Raw genomic sequence first — 13,208 nt, forward strand, 5'->3', positions numbered from 1 at the left:
TTGTCTTCCTAGGGTGTCAGTCAAAAGGAAAATGTTTACCAGATGTCTGTGTACGTAACCCCCTTTGAATCACTTCCCTGCAACCATTTCCTCTGCTCTCTTGCCTTCGCTTAAAAACTGACATCGCTTTGTTTTCTCAATGGGACTGAAGCGATTAGAGAACAGAAATTCCCTCTGACTTCAAAGGCGGGGTTAGAGCTGCAGGGCAGATTGTTTCTCGTACTCTGGAGAGCCGGAGCCACCGTCTTGGAGAACCTGAAGTTGGAGTTGACCCGGGAGCACATGCCAGTGGTGTAGTAGGAGCTCCCGCACTCGTGGGACCAGAGAGGGCTGCAGGCCTGGGGGAAAAAAATCAAACATCAGGGATGGGTTTAAAACTGCCACTTTTTAGTTGCTGCTTTGCAAGGCTGTCCTCTCCTTTGGCATCATTTTCCCCATGGAAGGTGAGGTTTCTGAGCCCCACGGTGCATGCAGCATATATATAAATACACAAAGAGGCGTATTTGCATGCCTTTACATGCTTATGTACATGCATCTGGTTTTGCATGCCTTTGCGTGCTGTTGTACGTGCACCTTGCAGCGGCCTCCCAGCGCAGGGAGGCCAGGCTGTGCTGAAGCCCCCGTTCCTCACCAGAAAGCTGTTGTCCTTGGGGTTGGTAGCCAGGCTGAGGCCGAGGCGCATGTTGTCCTTCCGCTCAGAGACATTGGAGAGCGTTACCCGTCCTTCGGAGAGAGGATGCAGTTAGGGACAGCCTCCAGGCAGGGATGCCAGCCACCCAGCCCATATCCCCGTGTTGCTCCCCAGCATCTCCGGAGCAAGAGGGAACCCAGTTGAATGCCAGAGGAGAGCTGTCTCGGCATGCTTACACTGCAGACTTAGTGCTTTTGCTTTTTTTTGGAAGCAGTTGTCAAAGTAAGAATTAGTTTTTTTCTTAGATGCCACAACCAACAAAGAGAAATGTCTTCTAGGGAAGGAAACCATGAGTCAGAGCCGGCATCTCTTATGTAGTCAGTCTTTAGGAAGAAACCCCTCTGAGCAGCTCTAGCATCTCATCTTTTATTGTCAGGCCAGCAGTGGCTGATTTATCTTTGCGCATTGCTTTCGCTTCCTGTGTCACAGCCCAGAAACCGGGAACGGCCCCCAGGGCAGCCCTGTCTTTCAGTTAATGCTAATATCGTTTAGCTGTGACACAAATGCTGCCTAACCCAGCCTTTCCTCCACTTCAGGGGTCAATGCAGCTCCCTGCGACCCAAGGCGTGCCCTTTGCTGTTTTGCCTGAGAAGCAAACTGAGAAGGAGGAAATTGGGCAATTAATGGTAAAACTGGGGGGTTGGTTTCTTTGCCTGTGGCCTTTGAAAGTTTCTTACTGAGGTTTAAACTGAAGGGAGGCTCAGAAACCGAGATCCACAACCCAGAGCTTGAAGGAGCTCAGCCTGAAGCTGAGCAGCTTCCAACAGCCCCTTGCTTCTCCCCTGCGGGACCAGCCGACTGCAGCCCCGGTTCTCGCCCGCGCGCCCTGACCTTGCTTCAACCTGCTGTCTGCACGCATGCCGCAGCAAAGCCAGAGGAAAAGGGGCTTTAGCACACATTATAAATCCTCCAGGATCCCAGCTGCAGATGCTGACACCCCACTGTCCTGCTCTGGTACCCAGGTATGCTACACCTTGCGACCGCAGCTCTGCGGTGGGGAGCAGGATGCTCCCCGCCAGCTCGTGCATCCACTGCCCGCTCGGCGTGGGAAGGGCAGGGGCAGAGCCCCGGTCCCACGTCAGCTCATGCTTCTCTGTGCTACAGTCATCTCTGCTGCACACTCGCTGTCAGCTTGGCATCCCCCCAGGGCAGCTCCATGTCTGGTTTTACTCAAATGGCCTCAGTGGATTGTGCTAACTAGACAAGTTAATTGGGAAAAAAATAAAATAGGATGTGCTCATGGAACTGATCTTTTCATGTGAAAAGATTTCCATTTCCAATGGAAAAAAGATTACTTTTTAGCAAGATTCAAATTTATACACACACAAGAGATTTATTTCCTTGAAGAATCTCGATGTTCTCATAGCAAATAACAAAAAAAAGGAAAAAAGAAAACAATGTTAAAAAAATAAAAGATTTGGAGCCAATCAATCAAATATTGCAGATGATCCAAAGTTCCTCCTCTTTTATCAGCTCTGGTAGAAACCCAGGGTAGTTCAGATTCATAATGATGAAAAATAAAGTGAGAACAGCTGCTCCAGTGTTAAAAAATCCCAGATCTTGCCCCCAAACCCCAGCGAAGCTCCTCAGGACCATGAGAAAGTCCCCGGCTCTCACGTCCCCCGCTGAGACAGGGACATGCCCGTCAGGTGTCCCACTTTGGGCAGCAAAGGGGACTTGTCCCCTCTGTGCCTTGCACTGCCCCGACCTCGGGAAGGCATGTCCCGATATCGTGATATTGTGCTGTTGGCACAGTCGGTGCTGGACCAGCACAAGAAACCCCGAGAAAGAGCTCGCTCTCTCCATCCAGCGAGATGGGATTGGGATGTCTGCGGGACTGGGGCACCCCCAGGGTCTCTCCTCCTGTGACGGCAGTGATGGGGCCCGGGGGTTGTGGGGCTGGGTGATAACTCCCCAAATACCAAAGCCGCGGGGGCAGGCTGGATGCTGGGAGCAAAACTTGCCTGCGCCCAGGGAACCTGCTGTGGTGGGCATGTTGTCCAAGCATCCCCCGGAGAGGGAATACAGACACCGCCATGTGCAGTCAGGTATTTGCTAGTGGGATCGTTATCCATTGATAAGTTTATCCTGATCATTTAATAAAACAGTTTAAGCTATATTAAATAAATAACTCTTTTACTTTATTCCAATTTGCTTGATTTTACCCTAACATTGCTTAAAGCTCAGCACCAGGAGTAATGTGAACACCTGAAATAATTCCTTATCTAAAAATCCTACTAAAACATGCAGTCCTCATGCTTTTGGGGACGATCTGGGCAACGCGACAGGGTGCATCTTTACAGACCAAAGCAGTGATAAACAGCACCATGTTGAAAATGCCCAGCTCCCCCTTGCTGCCCCGCGAGTGTGCGGTACCTAGGTTGAGTTTGGTGCAGTTGCTGTGGGTGTCGCTGGTCACCGGGCACTTGTAGACATCTCCTGTCTTCTGCTGGCCGTTGGTTTCATAGGGAGCGCCCACCACCAGCCTGCAGGAAAGAAGGGTCTGTCAGTGCCCAGAGGCTGGGCGGGAGGCAGGGGAGCAAGCCCATGGCCACCGCCGGAGGGGAACCCCTGCCCCGGGAAAAAGGATTCCCCAGCCCAAGCCCCCGGCTCGTGGCTCGGGAGGTGTCAGGAGAGGGTCCCTTGTGCTGGGGGGACGCCATCGTTCCCCTGACCTGACTCGGCGCAAGCAACAAGAGCCTTGTTTTGACTTGCCCTTCCCGTGACAGCAGGCAGCAATAAGCCGGGGATGATGAATCACTGCTGCTTGGAAGTAATGGCCATCAGATGCAACAGGGGCGAATGAATGCCTGGCAGCGAGCGAGGTCTGCAAAACCATCTGGCACCATGGGGAGGAGTGGGGGACCCCCATCACCACCTCAGCTCATGGCTGGCACCGGCACCGAAACCCTCAGCATCCGTCTGAGGTCCCATGGTGGGCACAGCTGGCCCCGGGGAGCGGAGAATGGAGGTGTCCCTTCTCACTGCTGCTTCAGGTAGGAACCTTTTCATGCCAGGATTGTCTTCAGGACTGGGATGTGTAGGAAGGAGTCCTGCCTAGTGATACCCGAAGAAATAGCAAGGAGCTGGTATAGCAGTAACAGGAACTCACACTGAGATCGGTGGGGAATTTTCCGCACTAAAAAGCTGAAAAAGTGAATTTCCAGGAGTTTTGCTCTGACCTGGGGTTGTTCACTTACAAGCAGCCCGGAGTGGTACGTTAGGATCCCCAGCTCCACGGCAAGTGAGGACATTGGGCATCTATCTGTTCTTTAAGAGGAGGAGCTCATAAAACCACATACATCCACCAAGGGTGCAGGCCACTAGTCAGGATGTATCTGGGACATTGCAAGCATTTTTCTCACTTTTTCTTGTGGACTTGACCAGAATAGTACAAAACAGCAAACCAAAGGAGGAGGAGAGCAGGACCTGAGGAATTTGGCCATTCCTTCCAGGCTAGTTCAAAAATACCCCGAACCACGGGTTATTGGCGTCTTCTGCTCCCAATGTATTAGCCCCAAAATAAATCTTCTCCATCGCTTTTTTGCTTTCAAAATCCTATCGGTGGATGCAACCGTCCATGTCCGGATCACCAGATAAACAGGACCTCTTTTGTTCTGCGCCACCCTACCCAGCAGCTGGCAAAGCGACCATCCCCGGCACAGATGTTCCCTGTTAGACCAGAAATGGTATTTTTTTTTAATGCTGCTTCTACAAAGACACTGAAGATTCATTCTTTTATTCCATCACTATAAAATGGAATTGCTCACCAAATTAAAAGCTCCAAAATCTAAGCGGCATTTAAGGATTCTCATGGAAATACTTCCTGTCTTACAGCTTCATTGCTAACGAGGAGAATAATTAGGGGAAAATAATAACCATCCAAAACTGTCCTCAATAGCATCCAGAAGCTCAGGGAAATCTGGTACCTTCTCCCGGACCTGTACAAGGAGTTTGCTCATCTCCTTCTGCCTCTGTCGCACTATTGATGCCCGTTTGCTCATGGTCAGAGACCGGGCAGAGGGGGAAGGTGGAAGATGGGAAATGTAGTGAAAGGGGGGGGGAAGAAAAAGACCTTGAAGATGAAAAGAAATGAAGGTTAAGACACCTCAGAAATGATGTTCTAATTTCTCTTCCAATAGAAGAGTTTAACATAAACAGGATTTAACATTAACTTCTCAGAGCAGCTCCACCTCGATGTGTCCCCCCACCTCGCAGCAGGAAAATCCCAGCTGGGACTTTTCCATTAATCAATATTCACATATTAATATTATCACACTGCCCATTAACAAATATTCCTGAACACCAGCAGTTATTAGGTTGAAGCACCTCTTTCAAGCCCAAGGCGATGACGAGGGCAAACCACCCATTCCCCCAATTCCCCAGCCCTGCGTCAGGGCTGGAAGCTCAAAGAAAGCCCAAATATTTACAGATGCTGCCATGAATGCAAAGGGGCTGTGAAGCTCATGAAAACAGAATTTTTGTCTCCCAAAGACAATGGCATTGTTTTCCCTTTTTGGTTAAATTTAAGTGATTAATCAGCTGGAGCTGTCAAATTCTCATGGAAACTTGGCAGCTCGGGAAAAGGCTTTTCCAGCTGTTTGAAAGGTGCCGGTTGCAGGGATGCTGTAAGTGTTCCCCGAAGTCGGCTGTCAGAGATGCTGCTCTACTCACCAGCTCACAGGCTGCTTACAAATCTCTTCCTTTACTTTGTGGTTTGTAAAACTGCACTCTAAATGTTTTTTTTTCTTAAAAAAAAAAAAAAAAGTCCATCCAACTGGAGCATCCTGCTGCAGCGGGGAGCCATCCCCTGCTCCATCCCGGCTCTCCCCCTCCCCACGCACCCTTGGGTCACCCCCGGTCTGCCCCTTCGTGCTCTCTGGAGGGTTGCAATCTCTCCCTGCCCCAGCCACAGCCTGATGCTAAACAAGCAAAGCCCTCTGCAAAGAGCGAAGCGGCAGGCCCTTGCGTCACAGCTTGGCTAATAAACGGAGCTTTAAAAGAAAATAAGAACCAAACAAGCCCGCCCTCGCCTTCCTTTTCATGCGCTCCTTATGGGGAAACAAAAGCAAAAAAAGGGATTAAATGTGAAAAGCGCAGACTGCTCAGAGCAACATGTCTGAGGACATATTTTTAACTTTCATCCTGGGGGGAAAGAAATAAAAAGGAAAACCAGGCTGTTGGTGGAAATACCCGAGGAGCCTCTGCTCTGCCTGTGCAAGCAAAGCACCCGTGCTCAGTCCCACTTCCCGGTGCCCTGCCCGGGCTGGGGACGGGACAGCTGTGTCCGTGGCTGCTGGGCAAGTCTCACAGCAAACATTAAAATGATGTGTCAAACTCAATTTGCATTTTTTTGCACTGTTTTACATGACTTTGTTACACATCCACATGAACAGCGTGCACAGCACGACAGGGCAACATAAAACCCGAAATGCTGCCGTGCATCAGTGTCTAAAACAATTAGAGTCACAGCTGCTCGGTACTGATTGAATTATTGGGGTATTTTTTTTCCCTTAGTCAAAATATTATCTGGTGAAATTCCCTGTGTCACAGACATTAATTCATGCCAGTTATCTTGGTATTGAACCCAATAAATTATGTTTGGCTGGAGCACATCTCCCGAAAAAACATCCATCCCTGATTTGAAGGCATCAGGCGATGGAGGAGCCAGCATTTTGCTGGGAAATTTGTCGCAGAGTTCAGCGCTTAAAAATTCGTGGCCATTTGGATGTACCTACAGGCTGCTGCGCTGAGCCGAAGGGATGTGCCCGTCCCCAGCATCCCCTCCCAGAGGAGTGTACCACCACCAGACCTCCTCCGACACTTCTAGGTCTGGTTCTGCTTCATTTATTTAGTCCCTATTTATCTTCATTTATTATTCTCTAATGCATAAATTTTTAATTTCTGCCTTTTTTCTCTAAAGTGCTGTTGACTTTTACCTGCAATGTCTCCTGCCAGGGCTGTATTAACCAGCATCTTTGCCTGGACGTAGCTCAGTCCCTCGGCCCATATGCAGGATGATCCCACACCACAGAGACCCCTCAGCCTTTTTGCATCCAGCAAATTCCTGACTTTTTAAGGGAATACCCCCCCCGGCACAGCAGGCTCCCTGGGTGCATTGCGGGGAGGTTGCAAAGCTCATTTTGAGACTTAAGATATTTTGATTAAATGGAAAGAAATCAGGAAAGGAAGGTATGTCTAGCTGGTGATCTGGGAATGCAGGGTTTAGGGAGGAATGGAGAAGCAACTATGCTTTTCACAGGATTTTTCAATCAATGGGACACTTAATCTCCTGCAAGGCAAATTCACTTGCAGTTAATTTATTCAAGATGGAACTGAATGAAGAAGTGATTAAGGAGGTTCAGGAAAGGGAGAGTTCAGCTGTGGAAAAATTTAAATGGGATCGGGGCTCCTTGGAGGGAGTGTGACAGAGGAATGGACCTTGAAATGTTTTTCTCCACATTGGCAACAGTGGGGAAAAAATACCTAGTGTGAGTCCAAGGAGAGGCAGAAATGGCAGAGGAGTCAAAGAGATGGCGGCACATGAGGATGTGGGACCTGAAAATGAGTCCTTGGTCTGACAGCAGATTTCTGCGTGGCCTCTAGCAAATCATTTTATCAATCTGTAGTGATTTTTTTTAATCTTTAAATACAAGGCAGCTCCACTGATGAGCACAGGCAATGCAGGGCGGCTCTGCTGATGGTGAGGATCCCATCACCTTGCATGGGCAGCAATGGACGGACTGCTGCTCTGGCCAGTTCTGCTCACCACGAGCAGAGAAAACTCATATGTTGGTGACCAAGGGCCACCACAAAAACACGTTTGGGACAATCATCTGCGGCTGAGCACCGGGTGACCTCCAACATGGTCTCATAGTGGGAGTTTGAGTTGATGGCTATTGCATTATTAAACCCAGATCCATCCCTTAGCACTGCCCAAAGCCCGGGGAGGTGCAGCAGAGATACCAGAAGACGATGAACGGATTGTTTTGGTCTCTCTAGGAAGCAGTCCCACGGGCCAGGGGCAGCCAGGGAGGGAGCTTGGGGCATCTGGGAGAGGAGCGCAGGCTGGCAGCGAGAAGAGGCATTGGGTCTGGGGGCACCAACAAGCCGTCCTGATGTGCACTGGGTTAACAGCATATTAAATAATATCAATTGGGTACATTCAGAAAGCAGTTTTGAAGAAGCATGGTGCACAAAGCCAGGAGCGATGCAAACCTTTGCTTTCCCACCTGCCAGCAGCAAAAGGTTTCACCCAGCCCAGGAGCTGAGCCCAGGGCATGCGGCAGGGGAGGAGGAGGAAGAGGATGATTACAGCGGGGAAGTATTTGCACCGTCTGCATCAGGTTTCCATTACCCTTGGCGAGGGACAATGTCCCCGGGTGCTGCCACCTGGGAGAGGATGCTCCTCCCGGCCGTGGCTGTTTCATCCACATCCTTCTCTCCTGCGTGGAACATCATCTCATCCCAATCCATTCCTGATCATCTCCAGCCCTAGCACTGCTTCTGTGCTGACGTCCTTCACACAGCTTAGAGGGGTTCTTCTCCAGCACCCAGTTTTGGGCTGACTCATTACCAATGAGCCATTCAAGCTCGTTATTTAGCAGTGGTTGCAGGGGAACGTTACACCCTTTGCAAGACTGTTTTGCCCATTGAATACCTTGTAAATCATCCCTTGGCAGAAGCATTCCCAGTGGAGGCATTAGAGCCTCTCTCTCACTCCCAGGTCTCCCTATGCTCCCCATACTACCCCAATTAATAGGCAACCTAGTAATGACAGAGCAGTTGCAGTGCTCCATCCCCACATTTGGTGAGTTTTAGGGGATTTCTCTCCCAAGATGTAGCGCGTCCTTGCTTTGCAGTTTGGGTCCCACTGACCCTGCAGTGCCCAGTGCAGGCAACCAGGTCCAGACCCTGACCCACTCCTGGAGCTTTGTCCCCACCCCTGTCCCCTCCTGTCCCTTCCTGCTCCTGCATGGGGAGTGCCTGCAGGAGGCTGTCCATCCGCCACCGACGTGCACAAGCACCCTTGGTTGTTGTTTTTATAAAGGCTGATCAATGTTTTCTCTGCTTTATAACAAACCCTCTCATTGCAAAACGAAACATAAACACGACTGTAATTTAACCAGCTGTTCCATGCACCGGGTCGAGCCGGGAATGGATGCTCCTAATTACACAGCCCGTTCCCACAGCACGTCTGCAAACCCCTCCCATGGCCCGGCAGGGCCCGGCGGGCCATCTCCCCCCACGCTGAGCAGCCACGTCACAGGAACAGCCCCGAGGGGACCCGGCACCAGGACACGGAGGCGTGCAGGGTCCAAGCCCGCTGCGCTGCTGCAGCAATTACACAGACATCACAGTAAGCAAAATTACCGGCACTCTCCTTAAAATAGCAGATGACAGGCGCGTTGCAAAACATGTCTGAGGAACTCGCAGAATATTGTGGTCAGCAGTAATGATACTTTCTTATTTTTCCTGGTGTAATTTTTTCCCTTTTACTTAGGGATATTGTAATAAAGAGGTGTTTACAGGCAAGGCCCATCAGTGATTCTTGGCCCAGCCGTGGGTTTCCACTGCGGCGTTTGAAGTTACTGGTCGATGCTCTCTGTAGGCTGCATGTGTCCACCAGGACCCGTGCCATCTCTGGCTTTCTTCTGGAGTTTCCAAAGCAAACCCTGATCTGTGACTCTGGTTCTTACCAGGAGTCTCCTGCTTTCCCCAGTCACCCACTATCACCAGCTAACAGTGTTTGGAGGGGTTCCCCTACCCATGCATTGCTGCGTTGGAGGCACCGTTGGGTCACCGGCTCCAATATCACAGCTCCATCCATCTGCTCTTCAGTGCTCTGAGACCACCAATGAGGATGTTTTAAAACCCGTGCACCAGTGCAATGAGGATGTTTTAAAAACACCAAGGAGACAATTTTCCTCTAGGCACCAAGGGCCTGACTGCCAAAGTTCATGCTTGATGGGCTTCCTCTGTTTCTTCCTAAAAATCCTGGTGCACCTCAAAGGGGGAAGCTCACCTGTGTCACAGCAAGCTAAGGTAGTTTTGGGAATGCTGCTCTTGTTGCAGCAGTTTGGAAAGCCCTGGGTAAACCCGCAGGGTTGTGGCAGGGGAAATTTTCAGGCTCTTGCAGTGGGGAATGCAAGATGGAGATGCCGGGGTGCCCGGGAGCCCAGAAGCTGTGGAACAGCTGCTCTCTGCCTGCCAGATTTGTCGTGTAGCCCAAATCCCTATTTCTGCACATGCCTCCCATTGGGTCCCTTGTGGAAAAAAAAATACCGAGTGCAGTTTTGCTTTTTTGCTGGACAGGGTGGCAGACCTTTTCCTTCCTCTTTCAGCCTGACACCAACCATGAAGAGTGTCATCTGAGTGTTGCTGGTGCAGACTGGTTTTGTCTGCAAGGGGACATCCTCTCGTGAGCCCCTCTCTTCCGCAAGTCCTACAGCGAGTAACACGAGACGACATCTATTTTTCTGATTAGACCAAATGCTTTTTAAAAACAAAAAATAAAATAAAATAAAAAAAAAAAATGTAAGGGCCTAACTGGCTGATGCAAACCAACCCCAGAGTCTGTGACAACCACGCTGCTTTATGCCAAGGAAGACCTGCCCCAGGGATGTCAGATGTCCCATGTCCTTCAAGGTGCCCTGGGAAGGTGCCAGGCAGGGGCAGACCAAACTGCGGAGCAGCCCTGAAGAGCCCAGTGATGTTAATAACAGAGCCTATGTGATTTTCTGGGAAAAAAGACCCCATGTGTGCCAAAAAGGGGACAACCCCTGAACATGGGAGATGGGGTGGGCTGCTACAGCATCCTGCAACCTGCGGCCAGCCTGTGCCTGCAGCCCTGGTGTGGTGGGAGGGAGAGCCAGGAACAGACATTATCCCCGTGCCGGAGGAATGCTTTGCAGTTATGTACCCTTTCACCAAAATAATCCGAGCGCTCGGGTACCGGCCAAACCACAGGAGAATTACAGCCAAGAAAGCCTCTCTCAGTAGTAGGGAAATAGCAAACCCTTTAACTGTTTTTCCAGATCAGCACAATTATAGCTTTAAATCCACCAAGCAGATTTTTCTCTCTTCTCCCTCCTCCTTTTCCCCTTGGCTGCGCTCAGACTGGAAACGTCATGTCTGTGCCTGGAGCAGTCGTGGGGATGGGGGCTCAGGGCTTCCCCCCCCCAGGCACCCTTGGAAGGCAGGGTTAGCCTTGGGGTGCTTGCAAGGATGAGCTCTTGCTGAGGGTGGTGGGGAGCTGTGCACAGGGGGCCAAGCCCTGCACTGAGGCTTCACAGCACCCCTTTGCTGCAAAGTGGGGTCAGGACAGCACAAGACATGAGCTCAGGAAGGAGAGAGCAACTAGAGAGCTCTCTAGAGCATGCAGCGCCCCAAATGCTAGACCTGCAACCCTTGAAGCCCATCCGGGACCCACTCCCCAGCCATGCCACCTTGCCAGCAGCATCAGCGAAGCCCTGGCCTCAGCCAGCTCGGGAATGCTATATTTATTATTTTTACAGCTTCTGAAGGCTAATGGATGTTTATTCCCAGGGCTTTCCTTCCACAGCCAGTTCTTCTCAAGCTTCATTTTTTGCATAGCTGGAAACTTTCAATCCGCAGACACAAGCCGGCATGGGGCAGCGGTCCCAGTGCTCGCTGCATGGAGCATCACGGCTGCTGCCGTCTGCCCCAGGGAGGCACAACCTGTCCCCTTGGCCCCTTTCCCTCTCCTGCTCCTGTACTGGGGTGTCTGGTGGCAATAGAAAGCTGAGGGCAGTGGTTGGCATGTCCTCCCGTGCACATGTAGGAGGAGGGAACGGGTCCTTTTGTCCTTCCTTAGGGAGTGACGCAGCTCCTGCTTATGGGATGATGGGCAGCAATCAGGAAAAGCAATTGGGAAAGGGGAGATGAAAGATGGAGGGAACTTTTTTCCCTTTGTTTACCTGATTTTGGAACTCTAAGAATATTTTCTCCCCAAACTCAAGGCGATTCCAGTTTGTGTTTGCCACAAACATTCATGTGCAGCATGAGGAGAGCGCACATGGGGATGGGAGGTTCCATGTTTGAGGGACATGCGTCCCCTGTGCATTTGTGGAAACTCTTTTCATGTTTGAACACACGCATTTTGCCAAATAAATCCATCCACAGCAACAAACATGCCTGAACTCATGCGAGTGTTGATCTGCTCGAGGGCAGGAAGGCTCTGCAGAGGGACCTGGACAGGCTGGATCGATGGGCCGAGGCCAATTGTATGAGGTTCAACAAGGCCAAGTGCCGGGTCCTGCACTTCGGCCACAACAACCCCATGCAGCGCTACAGGCTTGGGGAAGAGTGGCTGGAAAGCTGCCTGGTGGAAAAGGACCTGGGGGTGCTGGTCGACAGCCGGCTGAACATGAGCCGGCAGTGTGCCCAGGCGGCCAAGAAGGCCAATGGCATCCTGGCCTGTGTCAGAAATAGTGTGGCCAGCAGGAGTAGGGAAGTGATCGTGCCCCTGTACTCGGCCCTGGTGAGGCCGCACCTCGAATACTGTGTTCAGTTTTGGGCCCCTCACTACAAGAAGGACGTCGAGGTGCTGGAGCGTGTCCAGAGAAGGGCAACGAGGCTGGTGAGGGGTCTGGAGAACAAGTCTTATGAGGAGCGGCTGAGGGAACTGGGGTTGTTTAGCCTGGAGAAAAGGAGGCTCAGGGGAGACCTCATCGCTCTCTACAACTACCTGAGAGGAGGTTGTAGTGAGGTGGGTGTCGGTCTCTTCTCCCAAGTAACAAGCGACAGGACGAGAGGAAATGGCCTCAAGTTGCGCCAGGAGAGGTTTAGATTGGACGTGAGGAAAAATTTCTTCACCAAAAGGGTTGTCAAACATTGGAACAAGCTGCCCAGGGAAGTGGTTGAGTCACCATCCCTGGAGGTATTTAAAAGACATGTAGATGTGGTGCTTAGGGACATGGTTTAGTGGTGGACTTGGCAGTGCTAGGTTAACGGTGGGACCTGATGATCTTAAAGGTCTTTTCCAACCTAAATGATTCTATGATTAAATACCCTCAAAATGACATGAACCAAAGTATGACTTGGGGCAGAAGAACAGCTCCAAGCCAAGTCACCCCTTTGGGTCAACACCACGATCATCTCTGCCCTTACAGTAACTCCCCCTCCTTCTACCAAAACTCCTGCCAGGCCACTTTACCCCAAGCACAGCAGCACAGGGAGCTCCCATTTCTCCCAGTTTTCACCCAAGATGCTCGGCCCTGGGGACTGGGGATGCTCAGACCCCGTAACGTCGGGCACTTCTTGCCCTGCCTGCACCAGGAGCACTCTGGGGCAGGGCAGCTGCTGCCTGACTGCTGCTGTCCAAAGCTGCGTTGCACGGTAGGATGTTTCAGTAGCCTGTTGTCATTTTTTCCATTCATGTACTTGGAGAAGGCACTTGGGTTGCACCTCCAGCTTAATGAAAAAGGGAGAGGAAGTGTTGAGAGAGAGGTCTGAAAGCCCGTCGCTGCTTGGGAAGATGGTAAGCAGAGAAAAG

General features: G+C 51.0%; 1 protein-coding gene across 1 annotated transcript in view; it reads right to left on the reverse strand.

The window, feature by feature from the left end:
- Nucleotides 1-13,208, reverse strand: part of ITGA11 (integrin subunit alpha 11) — a 48,475-nt gene that overhangs the window by 23,323 nt on the left and 11,944 nt on the right. Inside the window, exons 3-5 of the mRNA XM_076348115.1 lie at nt 3,068-3,177; nt 632-723; nt 224-338 (exon numbers count right to left, since the gene is read on the reverse strand). Coding sequence (XP_076204230.1) covers nt 224-338; nt 632-723; nt 3,068-3,177 — 317 coding nt within the window. The remainder of the gene's footprint in view (nt 1-223; nt 339-631; nt 724-3,067; nt 3,178-13,208) is intronic.

The sequence above is a fragment of the Aptenodytes patagonicus genome, chromosome 10 (assembly GCF_965638725.1).
Source record: "Aptenodytes patagonicus chromosome 10, bAptPat1.pri.cur, whole genome shotgun sequence".
Lineage (NCBI taxonomy): Eukaryota > Metazoa > Chordata > Aves > Sphenisciformes > Spheniscidae > Aptenodytes > Aptenodytes patagonicus.